The 15,891-nt window shown below is 47.5% G+C and overlaps 1 protein-coding gene across 1 annotated transcript in view; it reads left to right on the top strand.

Annotated features, from left to right (window-relative positions):
- Window positions 1-15,891, top strand: part of Ltn1 (E3 ubiquitin-protein ligase listerin) — a 67,432-nt gene that overhangs the window by 9,791 nt on the left and 41,750 nt on the right. The window contains exons 4-9 of the mRNA XM_077683593.1: window positions 2,653-2,883; window positions 5,147-5,199; window positions 9,310-9,487; window positions 12,129-12,299; window positions 14,738-14,928; window positions 15,490-15,637. Coding sequence (XP_077539719.1) covers window positions 2,653-2,883; window positions 5,147-5,199; window positions 9,310-9,487; window positions 12,129-12,299; window positions 14,738-14,928; window positions 15,490-15,637 — 972 coding nt within the window. The remainder of the gene's footprint in view (window positions 1-2,652; window positions 2,884-5,146; window positions 5,200-9,309; window positions 9,488-12,128; window positions 12,300-14,737; window positions 14,929-15,489; window positions 15,638-15,891) is intronic.

Here is a 15,891-nt window from a genome sequence, read left to right on the forward strand (position 1 = left end):
ATGCTATGGGGAATTTGAAGTGTTCACAATTGAGAGCGTAGTACTAATCAGGAAATCGTATGAACCGGGAATGTATCAACAGGGTTTCTACTGTATCTTATCAGCCTAACTTCGCCAGCTGATTAAAAATGCGAAGCTGAAAACACTAACAAACAAGAACACTGTCTAAAATGAACGGGGCTAAAGACCCAAGACACACGCAAGTGCCATGTAGGTCTTCACACGAACTTATCTCCAGTCCCATATGTTTTTTTTTTTTGTACTGATTATCAGCTTCTACTCAGTCAACATTAGACCCTTATTCTTTTTCCCTGGCATGTACTAGTTCAGCATCATAAAAATATGTAACTTTGAGTAGAAAGAAGTACAAGTGTTTTTATAAGTGAGTGCACTAACCAAGAAACGAAAATTGGAGTTATAGGTTCCAAAGAGCTGTAAATGTTATTGGGTTAAAAAAAGTGTACTTTTGTCCCATTAACGAAGAGCAGGTAGGGTGACCTAATTGATTAGCATCAGTAAGTTCACATTCAGGCACATTGGAAAAATACTTTTTCAAAAGTATTTTTAACACAGAAATGTTAGGTCTGTTAGCGGCATTGCATTATTTCCATTCGTGCAAATTACTTTGTCGTTAGAATGCAAGAACACTTGATGTTGGCACTGCCAACTGCAGTGGCGAAGGCATTGTGTCGCTGAGCCCGTGGATATGGGCTCAGTCACGACCACAGCAGCTGTTTTTCTCAAGAAGGCTGAAAACGAAAACATCTGTGTGTTGAGACTTTATTCTGATTGTGGGGTTTAATGCGCCGACGCAACGCAGGCGATGAGGCGCGCCATAGTGGAGGGCTCCGGATTAATTTTGACCACCTGGGGATCTTTATCGTGCGCCGGAATCTCGTACACACGGGGGTTTTTGCTTTTCGCCTCCATCAGAAAAGCGGCCGCCGCGGCCGGGATGTTGAGACTTTAGCACACGTTGAAGATGCCCAGGTGATTGAAAAAAATTACGCCCATCTTTTCGCGAGGGAACCCTGATGTGATGCGACGCATCAGGGGGGAGTGTTTGGACTGACGCTGGTATTGGATTGCGTCAGTTCACTCGCTGAAGGGACTGTCGCTTTCATCACGTCTTCATCGGAAGATCTTGCACGGAGGTATCGTCAAACAAAGTCAAGTCAAGTGCGAGAGTGAGCGCTGGACTGATCCGGCACCGTGCGCTCCCCCGCTTATATTCCTGCTTTTGAAAGGAGAGGAGCCGGGTGGGAGAGTCGCGCGCATGCGCACACATGCGCGCACCCAGAGCAGCGAAGCGCACACGCGCAACTGTTGTTATGATGATGAGACTGAGTGAGAGTGTTACACACAGCTGTCGGAGAGAAGAACGGGGGAGAGTTGCACATGTGCAGTGAGCGTGCGGACAACGCCGACGCCGGAGGGACATACCCCCCGAGCAAGAGATGCGTCGCATCTAAAAATCTAGGGTCCTCGTAGCCCTATGGCACGTCTCGTAGCCCACGTGTAGCTTTGGTGTGTAAAACCCCCCAAATTTGAATTTGATGTTGGGCCACCACACATTGGGGCTCTTTGATGTGCAGTCTTGACGTCACCGCAGATAGTCCGTAAATAGTCTGAAGATTCTCCGCACTGTAGAAATATACGCGAAAATCGAATACCGGATTGCTTCTTTAGGAGTCCGGGGTGAATCTGGGACTGGTAATCGAAAGGGGCCATGATCACAGAATACAACTTTGTCCACATTGAAAGAACGAGGCTTCAGTGCCTAACTCAGCTCTGTCCCAACCATGAAAGACGTTTTTTAACTGAGAAAATGCAGGAGATATTGTGAAACTTTCAAATTTCGCACTACAGCGGCGATTTATGGGCAGGCGTGATGCAATAGAGGCCAGCTGTAAAGTGTGTTAACTGCACCTTGGCTTTCGAGGAATATGATTAAATGGAATCAGAGGCCCCACTACAATTTCCCAGTCATCATTCTTGGCGGTGCACTCTTGGTCGGTGGCCGCCATTGGTACGAACAAGATTCTGTGACGTCATAGAAAAGTGGCCGGAAACTGGCTATGGTGTTGCCACCGGGCACACTGCTCTTCAACCAAAAAAGTTTATTTTTATTTAGGACGAGGAAAATTGGGAACATGGGAACTAGAAAAACCAGTTTTGCCTTCCAGGCCCAAACTTCAAACGGTCGTAACTTCTGCTACAAACCAGATGGAATGATAATGTTAGTCTTATTGCACTCCTTGATATGTGCACACTTCACTGGTACCTTGTTCAGCTGCATGCCTCCAGCAGTTTTTTTTTTACAAAAGCTGTCAAAAAAAAAATCAAATACAAAAATCCAAATAAATTTTATTTTATTTTGTTTTACACAAATACAAATTTTGTATCTACAGTCAGAATGAATAACTTCATACATCCCCCAATAGTTATCATCGCAACTGTAAAAATGAAGTTTTTGATCAAACACTCATGTGCCCCTTTAATATCTCAACCATGTGTGTAAAGTTTTTGATATAAGTGGTGTCAGTGTTATTGGGCCAACGCAGCCTTTTAAAAATAAATGAGCCAAACCTGTATTTGGTCTTTGTGGCCCCTCGAAGAGCCCCACTGTCGCGTTCTCCGTTGGCCGCGCAGGACAATGACCGTCGTGTGCGGGAGGCCACCCACCGCGTTCACGAGCTCATCTGCCAGCGGGTCAGGCGGGACCTGGCGCCCCACACCAAGGGCCTCATCGGTGCCTGGCTGGTCTCCCAGAGCGACCCGTTTGCGCCGGCCGCGAGCGCCGCCAAGGCCGCCTTCGAGGCAGCCTTCTCGGCCGAGAAGCAGACCCAGGTGTTCCAGTTCTTCCACCAGGAGCTGTTCAGCGTGCGTGCCTTTTCTGCTTCCTTTTGCAGCGAAGCTGTCTCGCGCTTAGTTCTGACCAAAATTGCGTACATCTATCAGGTTGTGTCAACAAAAAATCGCATGCGCTCGCTCCAGATATAGTGCAAAAGGCTCTGTGGCTCTCAATCTAATGTAGGTATCTTGGAAAAAAAAATTATACTGCAAGTGGCCACTAAGGTGACTGTGTCATTGCACTTTGCTTCATTTGGTCGTTATATTTAGTTAGTTCATAGTGAAGTTTTAAACATTACAATATGCATGGCCACCTACGGAGGAAGTATTGTTGCACAAAATGTCTGCAACTCTTGTTTTGTCAGAACTGGACTGAAACAAAGTATATGAGAGTTAATTTAGACTTAGTTCTAAGGACGCTACGTGTCTCTTTATTCAATCAGTATAGTAAGTCGCCGTACATAATATAGTTATCTATTAAAGGGGCACTGACACAAAAATTTTGCATCTTGTTTTTTTTGTTGCGATAAGTAGCTAGTGACCTACTTATAACCTGTAGAAACCTCATTTGCTTCAGCGTGCGACGGTTCTTTAATTAGAGGCATTTTCAATGCGGCCAGTCGCAGTTTCGGTTTCACCGAGTGCCGCGAAACGATGGATTTTGTGGATTTTGTGTGAACAAAGCTGACCACGTGACCATCGGAGGGATATCACAGAGCAGAGCCACCGTAGCACTGTCGAATCCGCATCGACGGCAGTTTCTGCGAATGCCCCCACGTACTGATCTCGTGAGGCGCTTAATTAAAAAGCGACCGTGGATGTGACGCAGGTGCTGCGAGTGCAAATGCTACCGCGGCTAAAGAACGACGCGCGACGCTCGAGACGGTGGGTGGCAAGACGCGCGCTGGGAGCAGCCGGCCGGTCTGCCTACAGGTCCGCCTACAGATGTGTTCGGCTCAGCACTGCGGCGGATATTCGAGTGCCGCTCTCGTAAACGGTGCAGATGACAATTTTTAATGCAACCCGCCATCGCATCATTAACTCCTTTCTCATGTAAGCCACCATGGTCGGGACTTGGGGACAATTTCGTGCAGCGGTAACAAGCTATCACTCGAGCTACCTGCGCCGGCCTGGGCCACTTCGCGGCCGCCGTGGCCGCCGCCTGCACAGCGACCGTGCGGCTAGCTCAGTGAGCTTTTCGTGCCTCCGGCGCGTTTTCGCATCCAATGGTAATAAACAGTAATAGAAACAGAGTGCCTGGAATCGCTGTAGAACTTTGGTCGCGGCCAGCTGCCCGATTAGCTGACGAAATCACGGCGCCTCCGCCGCCAACGATCGGGTCGTTCGTTCTCGAGAGCAGAAGCTCCGCCCTCCGGCCCTCCGATTGGAGCGGCGAGCCGGGCGAGCCGGCAAAAAACGCCGGTAGTGCGGAAGCGGCAAACACAAACTCGGGACGTGTTTGGATGTTGTTTATTTACAATTGCGCGTGGTCCTCTGCTGGCTGCTCGGTTGCGTTTCGCACACTTCAAAATTGATTTTAAATATGTTCTAGGCTGTATTCGCCGCTGATATTTTGCAGATGATGTATATGTGTTCCCACCAATCTATCTCCGAAGTTATCTCGCCTTCAAAATTTTGTGTCAGTGCCCCTTTAATACAGCTTCGCTGGTCTTTTATAGTAACGGTGAAATGGCTCCAAGCCTTTTAAGTGCAGAACACTTTGGGTGCTTGCCTTGTCGTCGTAGCTCGCTCACTGGACCCAAGTAGAGCCACACGATGTTCCATCGTAGCGGCTGTCGTCGTGGCATCCCATAGAGGCCTCGAAAGCCAAGCGGTTTATATAGTCATAAGTGTTCGAAACTCGTGCACCGCTGGTGCTCGTCATACATCTCCCCGTTGTTTAGCGCAAAGAAAACTGCAGGTACATTTGAGGTAAAATACGCGTAATTAACCGGCAGCGCCCACGTTCATTTAGTTAGGAACGCCGGCTGGGTTGGTTTTTACGATAGTAAGCGACAAAAAGTGGCAGTGCAACACCGGCACGTGCGGAAGGAAAAGCAAGAACAAAAAGAACAGTTTCCGGCAGGGGGCGCGCGAGCACTGCGATGGCGGGAAATTTGAGTTGCATTGGGTGGTCGCAGTGAGTGGATAACGCCGCTGCAGCCCATTATGGCGAATCACTGCTCTGCACTTCCGACAGCTTTCACATTGAGTGGAACGGCCTTAATTTTTCTTCTCTTTTTTCTACGGGCAACATAAATTTAATTCCATGTCGCCTTTCTTTTTCTTTCAGTACATAAGTGACGTTATCCTTCAACAAAGTGTGGACACTCTGCCAGACTCCAAGTAAGCGTTTCGCTTTTCCTTTATTGTGCTCTTCGTGAAATCACTGGTGCAGTTCATCCTATGTAGGCTTGGTTGTGTGCAATGCAGCGTCCGTTGTGTTTCAGGGAGGTGGCATCTGGATTAATCTTTGGCCTCATCTCATCATGTTAGCCTTTCCTTTTTGTAGAGTGAAACTGTTTATGGTTAGGGTTCTGAGGTTTTTTTGTGTCTCTTAGCAAGTTTGGGGCAGCAAAAAAAACGCTGCTGCAGAGTGTCACCTAATCAAATCATGGATACTCTGCGGACAATCGCTGCGACTCGTCTTATCAGGACTCACAAAAAATCAGTTTTATGACAATTGGCCGCCAAGACGATTCTATTGTCACTCCGAATATCTGTTACTTGTCACAATTAGTTTGTAGTGAAGTTGCACGCATTACAGGATTCTTGTGTGCTGCCATTACATAGATGTTTGCGGAGGGAGTACGATTACAGAGAACAACTGGAAGTCTTGTTTTTTCGGAGATTTTTCAACAAAACTTCTGTGGAAATGAGCCGCTACGACAACTTTCTCATTTATCTGCCTACCTGTCATAACTAGTTGGCTCATAGTAAAGTTTTAAATATTGTGGAGTTCCGGTCTGCTGTTATTACATGGGCTTTTATGTGAGGGATATGAACAGCCTCACATTCTTCTGCTAGGATAAAGTTCTAGCCCTTCCAAGTTCCATTTAACAATCACAAAGCCGCAGCCACTAGTATCACCAAATGACAAGATAACTAAATGTGTGTACATCCTGGATCGTTGTGGGTGTTTCGTGTGTATTTTACACAGCTCTGGTGCTAATCCACCTTCACAGAGTGGATTTTTTATTTGCGAGTGCTTTGCGAGTGTCTTGTGAGGCGAAATAATATAATTTTTACGCGTTGTTGTTAAGGGGGGACGCTGGTCTTGAGGGCTGAAAATTTGCCAAAAAATTTATTTTCTGTAATAATTTTATTTGCAGTCTACAGGCCCCCCAATGAAAGTACCTTCAAAATATTATAGCTGAACCCAAAGTATTTGCAAGGCTGTCACCCTCTGAAGTTACCTAAATGACCATTTTCACCTGCGTTTCCAAACTTCGTGCCTTGTTGTTTTCTCAGGACCAACTTTTTTCCTGCAATGTCAACTGGCAAGTACAATATCTGGGGATGTACTGGTCAGATTTGTATCATTTTTCTGCACTCGAAAGCTTATGAGCTGAACAGTGAAACAAAACCACAAAAATATACTATTTATTTTTGCTAGCACAATTTTTTATGCAGTTCATTTTACTAAGATATTGGTAATTGATGACCAGACATCAAATAAGTTTACAGCAATGGCAGAAACAATGATAAAATTGCTTCTGTGGTATAGTTGCACTCCCTGGTCTTTCTAGAGCACAACGGGATAAAAAGTATTCGAGTATCTCACAGGTAGATAATGAAAAATTGCCCGAAATGGAATGACAACATGCTGCACAACTCTGAACTTACATCACATAGACAAAAACTGATTGCATATTTGTGCTCGGGATGTTAAAATACACTTAATGTGTAAATCTCAAGCACACAGGTTAAAAAAAAATGTGGTTGATCCCTCTTCCATAGGAACCGGTAAAACACGAAAGTGAAATGTGCCTTTACAGGAGCATTTGAATGTTTATTGTGCATCAATATGAACTTGCACGTCGCTATTTATATTTTGTCGGTATGGCACCGTTAGACGCATCAACGTTAGACACTGGATTGCACGCGCTGGAGCATTGCGGAAATCCGACTGAAACCTCAGGTGCTTGCAAACCGCCCATGCGAACGAAACCAAACGGGTTGTCAGCGAATTGTTTGGTGAACACACGGTCCGCTGCAATGAAAGGAGCAGCGGACCGTGCCACGAATGTGACATGTGCAAGTTGGCGTCTATCTTACTCCATGGTCGTTGCCTTACAGGCGTCTGTGCAGGTTACGCTGCGTCCCCCGTACAGGTAGGCGCTGCCATCGAGGCACCAACTGTCGGCGCTCATTAGCGTCATGATCACGGAGCAAGATAAACAGGAGCGCCGACTTCGCTCTCTCCGGCGGGCTCTTAATGTCCATAACTCGCGGAGCACAATGTAGATGGCGCAGCGAAAGGGACCTTAGCCGGCGGCGGCTAAGCGGCCGGCGTTCCCCGTGCGCCGGCGGGCGAGTTGGCGGAACGCATTTCGTCGGCTCTGTCGTCTGCTTCGGCGACGGTAGTTTTGAGCACGGACTGCTTTGGGCCTGCTTTGGCGCCGCTTCGCGTTCATTGCGCGCCTCCTTCGCACAGTTCATTAACTTGTTCGACAGCACCTTCCGGGTAACCCGGACCCGAAGGAATTCAGTGGCCGTACGGCAAAGATACGTTAAGGATTGGTTTGCATGGTGGGAAAACAAAATATAGAGACCACATACAAATATATGGCTGCTATACAAACACTACCTTTTGCGCGGTGCTTGCCGAAAATGTGGCTCCGTTTTGTAAATTTGGGAATACCAATTTGGCTGTGTTTTAACAGGTTTTACAAAAGGATAAGGAGCAACTGGTTCTGATCACTGGCGATTATAAAAGTTCCCGCAGCTTTCTCGCAGTTCTGCAACTTGCGTCCAAAACAGAGCGTGCCTAGAACACGGGCAGGCACTTACACGCTCATCAGAAAAGAACAGAAATGCGATTACATCACCCGCGACTGCCCTCGACGTAGCAATCTGCTCAAGATCAAGTCCCTGACAGTGCGGTCTTTTCACAAGCCTTCATTTCGCGATAACTCGCCGAAAGAAAAGGTTTAACGAGCCGGTTGTTTTGCTGGTCAGCCGCTTAACGAAAAAAAAAAAAAAAAACGCCGGGAACCCTGGTAGGCCAAAAAATTGCAGCCATACAAATCGCAGCATTTTATTTGGAGACCGCGGCGTTATCGACGAGATAACACGACCGTACAGCGACAGTGAACATCGCGCGGTAAGTTGCGGCATGCGTTAAAATGAAGTATGCGTTTGATATTCTTGGGTTCCTTATCAAGCTGACAGTGTTTTTGTACACTTGATACAACAGGGCAGCCGTCCAATTCAGTCATTGGCACAGAAATGTGCATCATTGCCGTTTGCCGATGGAGTCTCCGGGCGACCCTCGTAAGCGTTGTTCGTGCGCAGAAGCAGCATAAATAATTAAGCACGCGGCCGGAGAGCGGGATAACAACAGAGGGTAACCTTTGCGCTGCATCGATTCGTCATAAGCAGAATCACGCTAGACTATGTTGTAGCATTCCATATTACTCTTGCTCATTCTTCGGTGCTTCTGAAGTCGTCGTCGTTCAGCTGCGTCTTACATGTGCTGGGTTAGTACAATATTTTTAGTGGATATTCATAACGTCAGACTAAACGTTCCGGGAATAAGCGATCACCATGTATGCGGCGGCGCACGGGTGTTTAAATTCCGCGCGTGCACGCATGCCTCCTGCATAGTAGGACAGGCATAAGACAGACGTCGCTGCGCAAGAAAAGATGCCTCTGGGGAGAGTGAAGAAGGGAAGAGCCATGTACAGAGGCACAGCGGCGAGAGGGCGAACGAAGGAGGAAGAGAGCAAAGGGAAAGCTGGGCGGCCGGCGGCGCGTGGACATTATCGGCCCGAGCAAAAGATTTTTTCTGGGCCACAGTCGGCGCTCCTCTTTATATCTTGCTCCGTGGTCATGATCATCGTGATGCACTACTTTGCTTTGCCTGTCCTAGACGGCAGCACCATCTGAAGGGGAGGCTATAAGGCGTGTTTGTCGTCCTGTTTATGCGTCAGTTCATAGCGCAGTCGGGAGTGCGATTCGTACCTCCCGTTGCCGCGAAAGAGTTCGTGGTTTAAATCCCGGCGCAGCCGCGTCAGTTTTTCTGGCGATGTCATTTCCGTGACGGATATGACATCAGTCAGATCTTGGTGGACCCCGGCATAAAACACTTTCGTGTTACAAAAAACCAAAATGTTCTCAAAGTGTCCCTCCTTATTAAGTCGAGTTGAGCTACACTGTGGAAGGGCGTGTCACAAGAAGAAATGAACTCCGCGATTTGGGCGTACCGAGAACCGTTTTCTTATTTGTCGCCAGAGAGCTGTCGCCGGAGGAGCGGGAGGCCAAGTACCACCGGTGGCTCTCCTGTGCCCTGCTGGGCCTCAAAATGGTGCTGGAGTACCTCGCCCCACTGCCTGAGCCGTGCCTGCATTTGTTGGACGCCATCATCAAGGAGCCCAAGTTCTGGAAGATGGCCAAGCACAAGGACATGATGGTACGAACTTCTTGATGGGGGGCTTCTTTCTTGGTGGCAGCTTGCTTGATCAGACCTCTTTGCACTGGCAAGTTAACCCTTTCCCTACCGAGTATTTTTGCAAAAAATGCTTCCAGAAATACTGTTTTTCTTTTTATTTGCCTAACCGATTCTACGTATCCTGAAACAACCGAAAAAAATTAGTAAAAGGCACTTTATTTTTAAGTAGGCTTGCGCGAATAGTAATATTTTAGTTTGAAGCGAATTCGAAGCAAATAGTCCTTGGGGTTGAATACTTTCGAAGCGAATTCGAATAGTTGTCAGGTGTCACTGAGCTTCCTGTCACTGAGACACTGAGCTTCCGGACCTGGAGGGATCCCTTCACAAAAATTTCTACAGGGAGGCGAAGCTAAAGTTTGCCGGGCGAAGGCAGCGCTGATTCTATTGCGAAGTGGCGTCCTTTTCACTTCGAGGGAGTCAGGGGAATTCCCGCCGCCCTTTGTACGTGCTGGGTTAAGTGGCTTGTGCGGCTGGCGGTCACTTTGTTCGTATTCGTGAGTAGGGGGGCTGGATGCCTCAGGCGGTGTGGAAGGATAGAATTGGGTCCGGAAGTGCGACAGCGTGCACCCCGAGCTGCACGTGCACTTGCCAGACGCGGAAGAGCGGGCCGGTGGGCGTCTGCTTAGAGTGCTGAAAAGCCGTTCACCAAACGCAGTCGTTTCGCAATGTCTGAGGTGGTGAAACCAGCCAAGGGTCGCCCAAAATATTGTTGCGTGGTCGGCTGCCACAACAGTAGCAAGAAGATGAAGAATAAGAATCCACCGGTGCGATTCTACAGACTTCCTAAATAAGCTTACCAAAAGGAAAGACGGCAAGCATGGATAGGTGCGGTGCGAAGGGTCAAGTAGGTGGCACATTTTTTTTGTACTTCTCCACTTTCAGTTTACATTTCCAGTCTTTCAAAATGCAAACTAGTGTTCTAAAATTATACTGAATCCCCGGCTCCTGGCCCGAGTCCTGACCAGATGTTCTGTTGTTCCCGCCGCAGTATCACCCTCACTCCCAGCGGGTCAATCTGTGGGACGAACGTTGCGAACAAAATTTCTTCAAAAACAAGCAAAATGGAAATGCGGTGTTTTCAGCACACCCCTTCAATAGCATGTGCTTTTTTAATGCGTCTTTCATATGAGTCAGCTGATCATTTCAAGGATTAGAAACATTACATTAACGGGAATCAATGACGTGTAGTCATGTTTCGTGTATTCCTCAATGTTTCAGCTATCTATAAAATCCGGATGTTCAAAGTGGGAACACGTGAAGAAAGTAGCAAACAAGAGAAAAATGCGCTCTGACAAGTTGCACAGCTGTCGCCTGGATGACAAAAAAAACGGCAGCCGATGACCACCCAAGAGCACGTTTCATCCCGTGAAACCGCCAGGTCACTCGTCCGTTCGAGCGGCGCGTAGCAGACAATGCGTCTGTAGCAGGCGACAAGACAATGGCCGGACTTGCGAACTGAACTTGCTGGACACGTGCTAACATGCATGCTTTCATAAGTCAAAAGAAAATTTTACCCAGCCCTCTTCCTAGCGTGAGAAATGCAGCACGCGCGCAGCGAAAAAAGCACGTGCCAAAGCGGTGGCAGCCCCGCGTACTCCCGCGGAGGGGAGAGTGCAGCGCCCTCCTGCGATCGTTTCGGAGCCTATATCAGGTTGGCACACATGGATGCATTGGCCATATCATTTGACTGACTGAAGCAACGGATGCACACTGAAGTTCAAGCGCGGAGTGCGATCAACACCTGCTCACTGCACGTGTGCCACATGGTAACCAAACAAATTGTCTGGTTTCGGCGCACATTAAAGATCCTCAGATGGCCAAAATTAATCTGGAGCCCTTCCCTACGGCGCGCCTCATTGCCTGCGTTGCGTCGGCGCATTAAACCCTACAATCAATCAATCAGTAGAAATGTGGGGAGTTAGCACTTGTGCTGTTATGATTGCCCTGTACTGTATACCTTTAACACATCCTGGACAAGCACCTAGCGCCAATCTGCCCAAATATTTTTGTTGTTGTACACAATTGCTGTAACAAGGGTGTGTTTCAATCCTCCCCACCGTTTTTTTTTAATTTTCTGTGTTGGCGAAAAGCCAGAGGCCTTTTGTTAGTGTCGGCAACAATTTTCCCCGCTCACTTTGAAGAGGCATGTGTTGGCAAACCAGAGCAATTTGCCATGTGTCTGTGCACACATTGTAGGTAGCTTTAACAGGATCGGGATGGCTACACTCTCTCTGCCATCATTTGGATCAAGTGTCCCCATCCCCAATTTGTTGTTTCACCCGATGGTACGTCCAGAAACGCTGATCATTTGCAGCGTACAAGGCTCAGCTGCGATATGAAATGTAGAAGAATAGAATGAGTGATGTATCACGTCCTTACTCTCGTACTTGCACTGATCGTGTGCCCAACTTTCCTGTATTTTATGTTTCTGCCTGGTGCTATCAATTGCCTTCACTGACTTCCGCAATTAGCTACCATTCTGATACAGGGAGGGGACAGAAAAAAAAATGTCAGTTTTACTGTCACCAAACTTGAGTGTTGCATGCCCAGCAGTAAGGAAGCGGGTGTTGTTCCTTCATTGTTGTCCGCTTGTGCGGTGCAGGTGCGCAAGTCCTGGTACAGCCTGGTGTCCACCCTGAGCCGAGTGGAAAGTGCGTGCAGCACGTACGGCCCCAAACTCTGCTCTCTCACACTGGGCTCCCTGGCCGAGAATGACCCTGTGGTCGCCGTGCCCATCTGGGAGGCCGCCCTGTCGGTCGTGTCAGCGGTGAAGGTGAGCGTTCAGAGAAAAGGAAAAAAAGAATGCAAAATTTCCACCTCTTTGTGCTGTTTTATTAATGGGGGCATGGAGACAAAATACAAGTTCGGTTTATTAAAAAGACTCCTCTGTCCCGATTACAATGTTACTGAAAAATTGAAACAAGTCATTAAGACGTTACGAGAAACAGCTGCAGCAGTGGTGAGTCCCCAGCTGCTTTCTGGTGACCCCTCTGTGACTCTTCAGAACCTCATCTATGTGATTGGTGGTTATTTACCACAGCCACTGCCAAGAAGCGGAACCAGTTGATAGTGAGGCCTCTAGTTCCATTTTATCGGGTCACTTGAATGGTAACGTACAGTTAGCACACTGATGGAAAAATTAAAGCCGTTCCACTCAATGTGAAAGCTGTCGGAAGTGCAGAGCAGTGATTCGCCATAATGGGCTGTGGCGCCGTTATCTGCTCACTGCTACCACCCAATGCAATTCGAATTTCCCGCCTTCGCAGTGCTCGCGCCCCCTGCCTGGAACTCCGCCAGCGGGAGTTCTGTTCTCTTTGTGCTTGCTTTTCCTCCCGCACGTGCCGGCGTTGCACTGCCACCTTCCTTCACTTTCTATCGTAAAAGCCAGCCCAACGAGCGTTCCCAACTAAATGAACGCGGGCGCTGCCGGTTAATTACGTATATTTTGCCTCAGATGTGACTGCAGCTTTCTTTCCGCTAAACAACGTAGAGATGTATGACAAGCGCTAGCGGTTCATGAGCTTCGGATGCTTATGACTATATAAACTGCTTAGTTGTCAAAGCCTCTGCGGGACACCCTACAACGGAACACCAGGCTCTACTTGGGTCTGTTATCTCACAGCACCGCCGAATTCCGGAAGTCGTTTGATATCGACCGTTACAGTGACCTACGACGACAAGGCGTGCCCCTAAAGTGCTCTGCACTTATAATGCTTTAGTGCTAGCCCATATTATGTCACACTTGCCCATAGTGCATCACTGTAGCGCAAATTTGAAAGCTTTTCAATGCTTCTTGCATCTTTTTTTTTTTTTAACATCTTTCGTGGCTGTAATGAAGTGCAGTAAGTCGCCAAATGCTGGTTCTTTGAAATCGAACAAAGTTGTATTCTGTCTTCATTTTTTAACAAGTCATTACTGCGCTTGTTTGGTTGTAGCACTGCATCTCCAAACGCTACAAAAAACTAAAAAGGGAAGGGAAGAACAAAACTCGGTCAGTGCCAGAATTTTAAATTGTTCAGGTTGTTGGACTGGGGTGGACAAGATTGCATTTTGTTGCGCATTCTCTGAATGTTTCAATTTTGCAAGCATGTAAACAGGATCTGCATCGCTAGCATTCAGTGTATAACTGACGCTAAAGTGCAAAGGAAGAGAATTATTGTGACAAAGCCGATCATCACCCCTATCCTATGTCATCCCATTAGGTTTATTGTCTTTAATTAACTGAACTATAGTTAAGGTTGGCTCTATGATATAATGTTCGTTCGTGCCACCCTAGAAGGCACAGATTGCAAGGAGAAAGAAAAAAAATCACTGCTTGATTTTTTAATAAAAAGCTGTTACATTGGTGAATGCGTCCAAGAAACGACCTCCGTCATGTCATGGTAGCGTGGTGAACGAATGGCTTGCGGGGAGTTGCCACCAATCCGACCATGGAGAGCCAAGAGCAAAACTTAAATTGTTTAATGCATGGTGAGTAGAGAACATCGAAGATACAGGGAGCAGTGCACTGGTGTGCTAACATGACTGCTTGAACGGGCAGAGAAACGTTCTCAGCACAGCCCGTAGGCACCCTCCGTGGCACTCACGAACGGTGCCTATTTGTAACCAGAATTCCCAATGGTCACCAGGCATTCCATGTGTTGTGCACAGCGCCAAAAGTATGAATGCACAAAACACCCTCCACAGGTCACGTGGTAGAAGCCAGCAGACGCCGTGCTGGAAAGAAAGCGGGAGAGGAGTTTACCGGATGGTCGTTGATTGCAGAGACAAGTCAAACTTGTTGCCACTGGAACCCTTTTGTTCTAAGACCTTAGCTTTGGCAACAGATTTGGGCCACTGTGTGGCCGCCAGGCTTCGACCTGTCAATACGTGTCGAAGCTCGGAATGAGCTGGCTTCACCGCCACACACCAAACTTTTGCGCAATGCACAACACGGGCACAGGGTAACGGCGAAGCACTTTGCAGTGAATTGTAATAAAGCCTCCTGCCCCCTCCCCCCTTCCTTTACGAACAGCAACGAGAACACAACCATCCCCTTGGCTACTGCCACATTTCAAGCTGCTTTTAGATTGCTAAAGGCTGCAGGAAGTTGTTTATGTGTTCCTGATTATATCTGTGCAGTGGCGACAATGCTTGGAGCAAAAGTGAGGATCTTTGGAGCGCAACCTACCATGCCCCGTCATTCACTTGGTCCTCCTTTTATTCCACCAGGACTGCTGGTCCCACGTGGATGCAAGGAAAGCTGTGCTTCCTCAGCTGTGGAAGGTCCTCAAGGCTGGTGGCTTCGGCAGTGCTGTCCACATCTACCCCAACCTTCTCCCCTTCCTGAGCCTTGTCCCCGCCGAAGTGGTCGGCAGTGGGGTTCACTTCTACAAGCTGTTCTTCGACGCGTTTCGGGAAGGGTGAGTGAGTTTGGAGCGATTTCTTTATCCGAAAAGCTCCTCGGCAAGTTTTTAGTGCTGGAACTGCACCAGAATGTGTGTACCGTAGATGATGGGGGCTGAGAGGCGTGGCAATGCATAAAGTGTAAATCTATCAGTGCATGTTTATTTGTCTTCCTGGTTTGTGGGGTGAGTGTAATTGTACTTTTAATGATGCACACAGGACAAAAAGGGAAGTGAGTGCCAGAAAGCCATTTCCGCTTTTATGCAAAAGCATTGGATAGCTGGGTAGGTCAAGAATCCTGCATCGTCATTGTAGCCAAAAAAACCTTTTCGGTACGGCAAAACGAATGAAATCTTTACATTTTAGACAAGCCTAGATTTCAGTCGTAAGTTAACCTCTATAAGGTAATAAATGTTAAAACATTTCAATTAATTCCTTTGCCGCTCTTATTGTACACCTGGTTTTAACTTTGCACCTGCCTTTGTTATAAACATCTTAATAATGGAGCAGGGGAGTTTCATATGCAAAAATTCGACGCTGTTTTGTTTTTCCAACTGTTGCGTGTCCGTTCCTTGCAGACTGTTGAGTCCAAAAGTCCAGGCATCTGTGGCGGAGTGCAATGCTGTCATTCAGGCTTTCATGGAGTGCCTCCGCTACGTGCTCACGCGTCACCTAGCACGCGATGAGAGCACCACTGCTGTCCGTAATCACGTTCTGCAGGAGCAGGTAAGATGCAGGGCAAGTTTTTTTTATGAAGGTACTAAGTTGGGCTAGTTGGCTTGTGCTGAACATACTGGAAAAACAGTACAAAGACAGGGCGGTGTAAAAAAAGAGGAACATGAGTACTGTTTGTCACGGTGCACGTGTTTTGTCTTGTTCATCATCCCATCTTCGCGCTGTTCTTCCGGTATGTTCACGAAAAGGTGCTCATTTGCATCAAATGTTTTGCGGCTTATAGTTGTGAAATTTCTGTGTCATAT

The sequence above is a fragment of the Haemaphysalis longicornis genome, unplaced genomic scaffold (genome assembly GCF_048455015.1).
Source record: "Haemaphysalis longicornis isolate Haplotype H1 unplaced genomic scaffold, Haemaphysalis longicornis Haplotype H1 scaffold_9, whole genome shotgun sequence".
NCBI lineage: Eukaryota > Metazoa > Arthropoda > Arachnida > Ixodida > Ixodidae > Haemaphysalis > Haemaphysalis longicornis.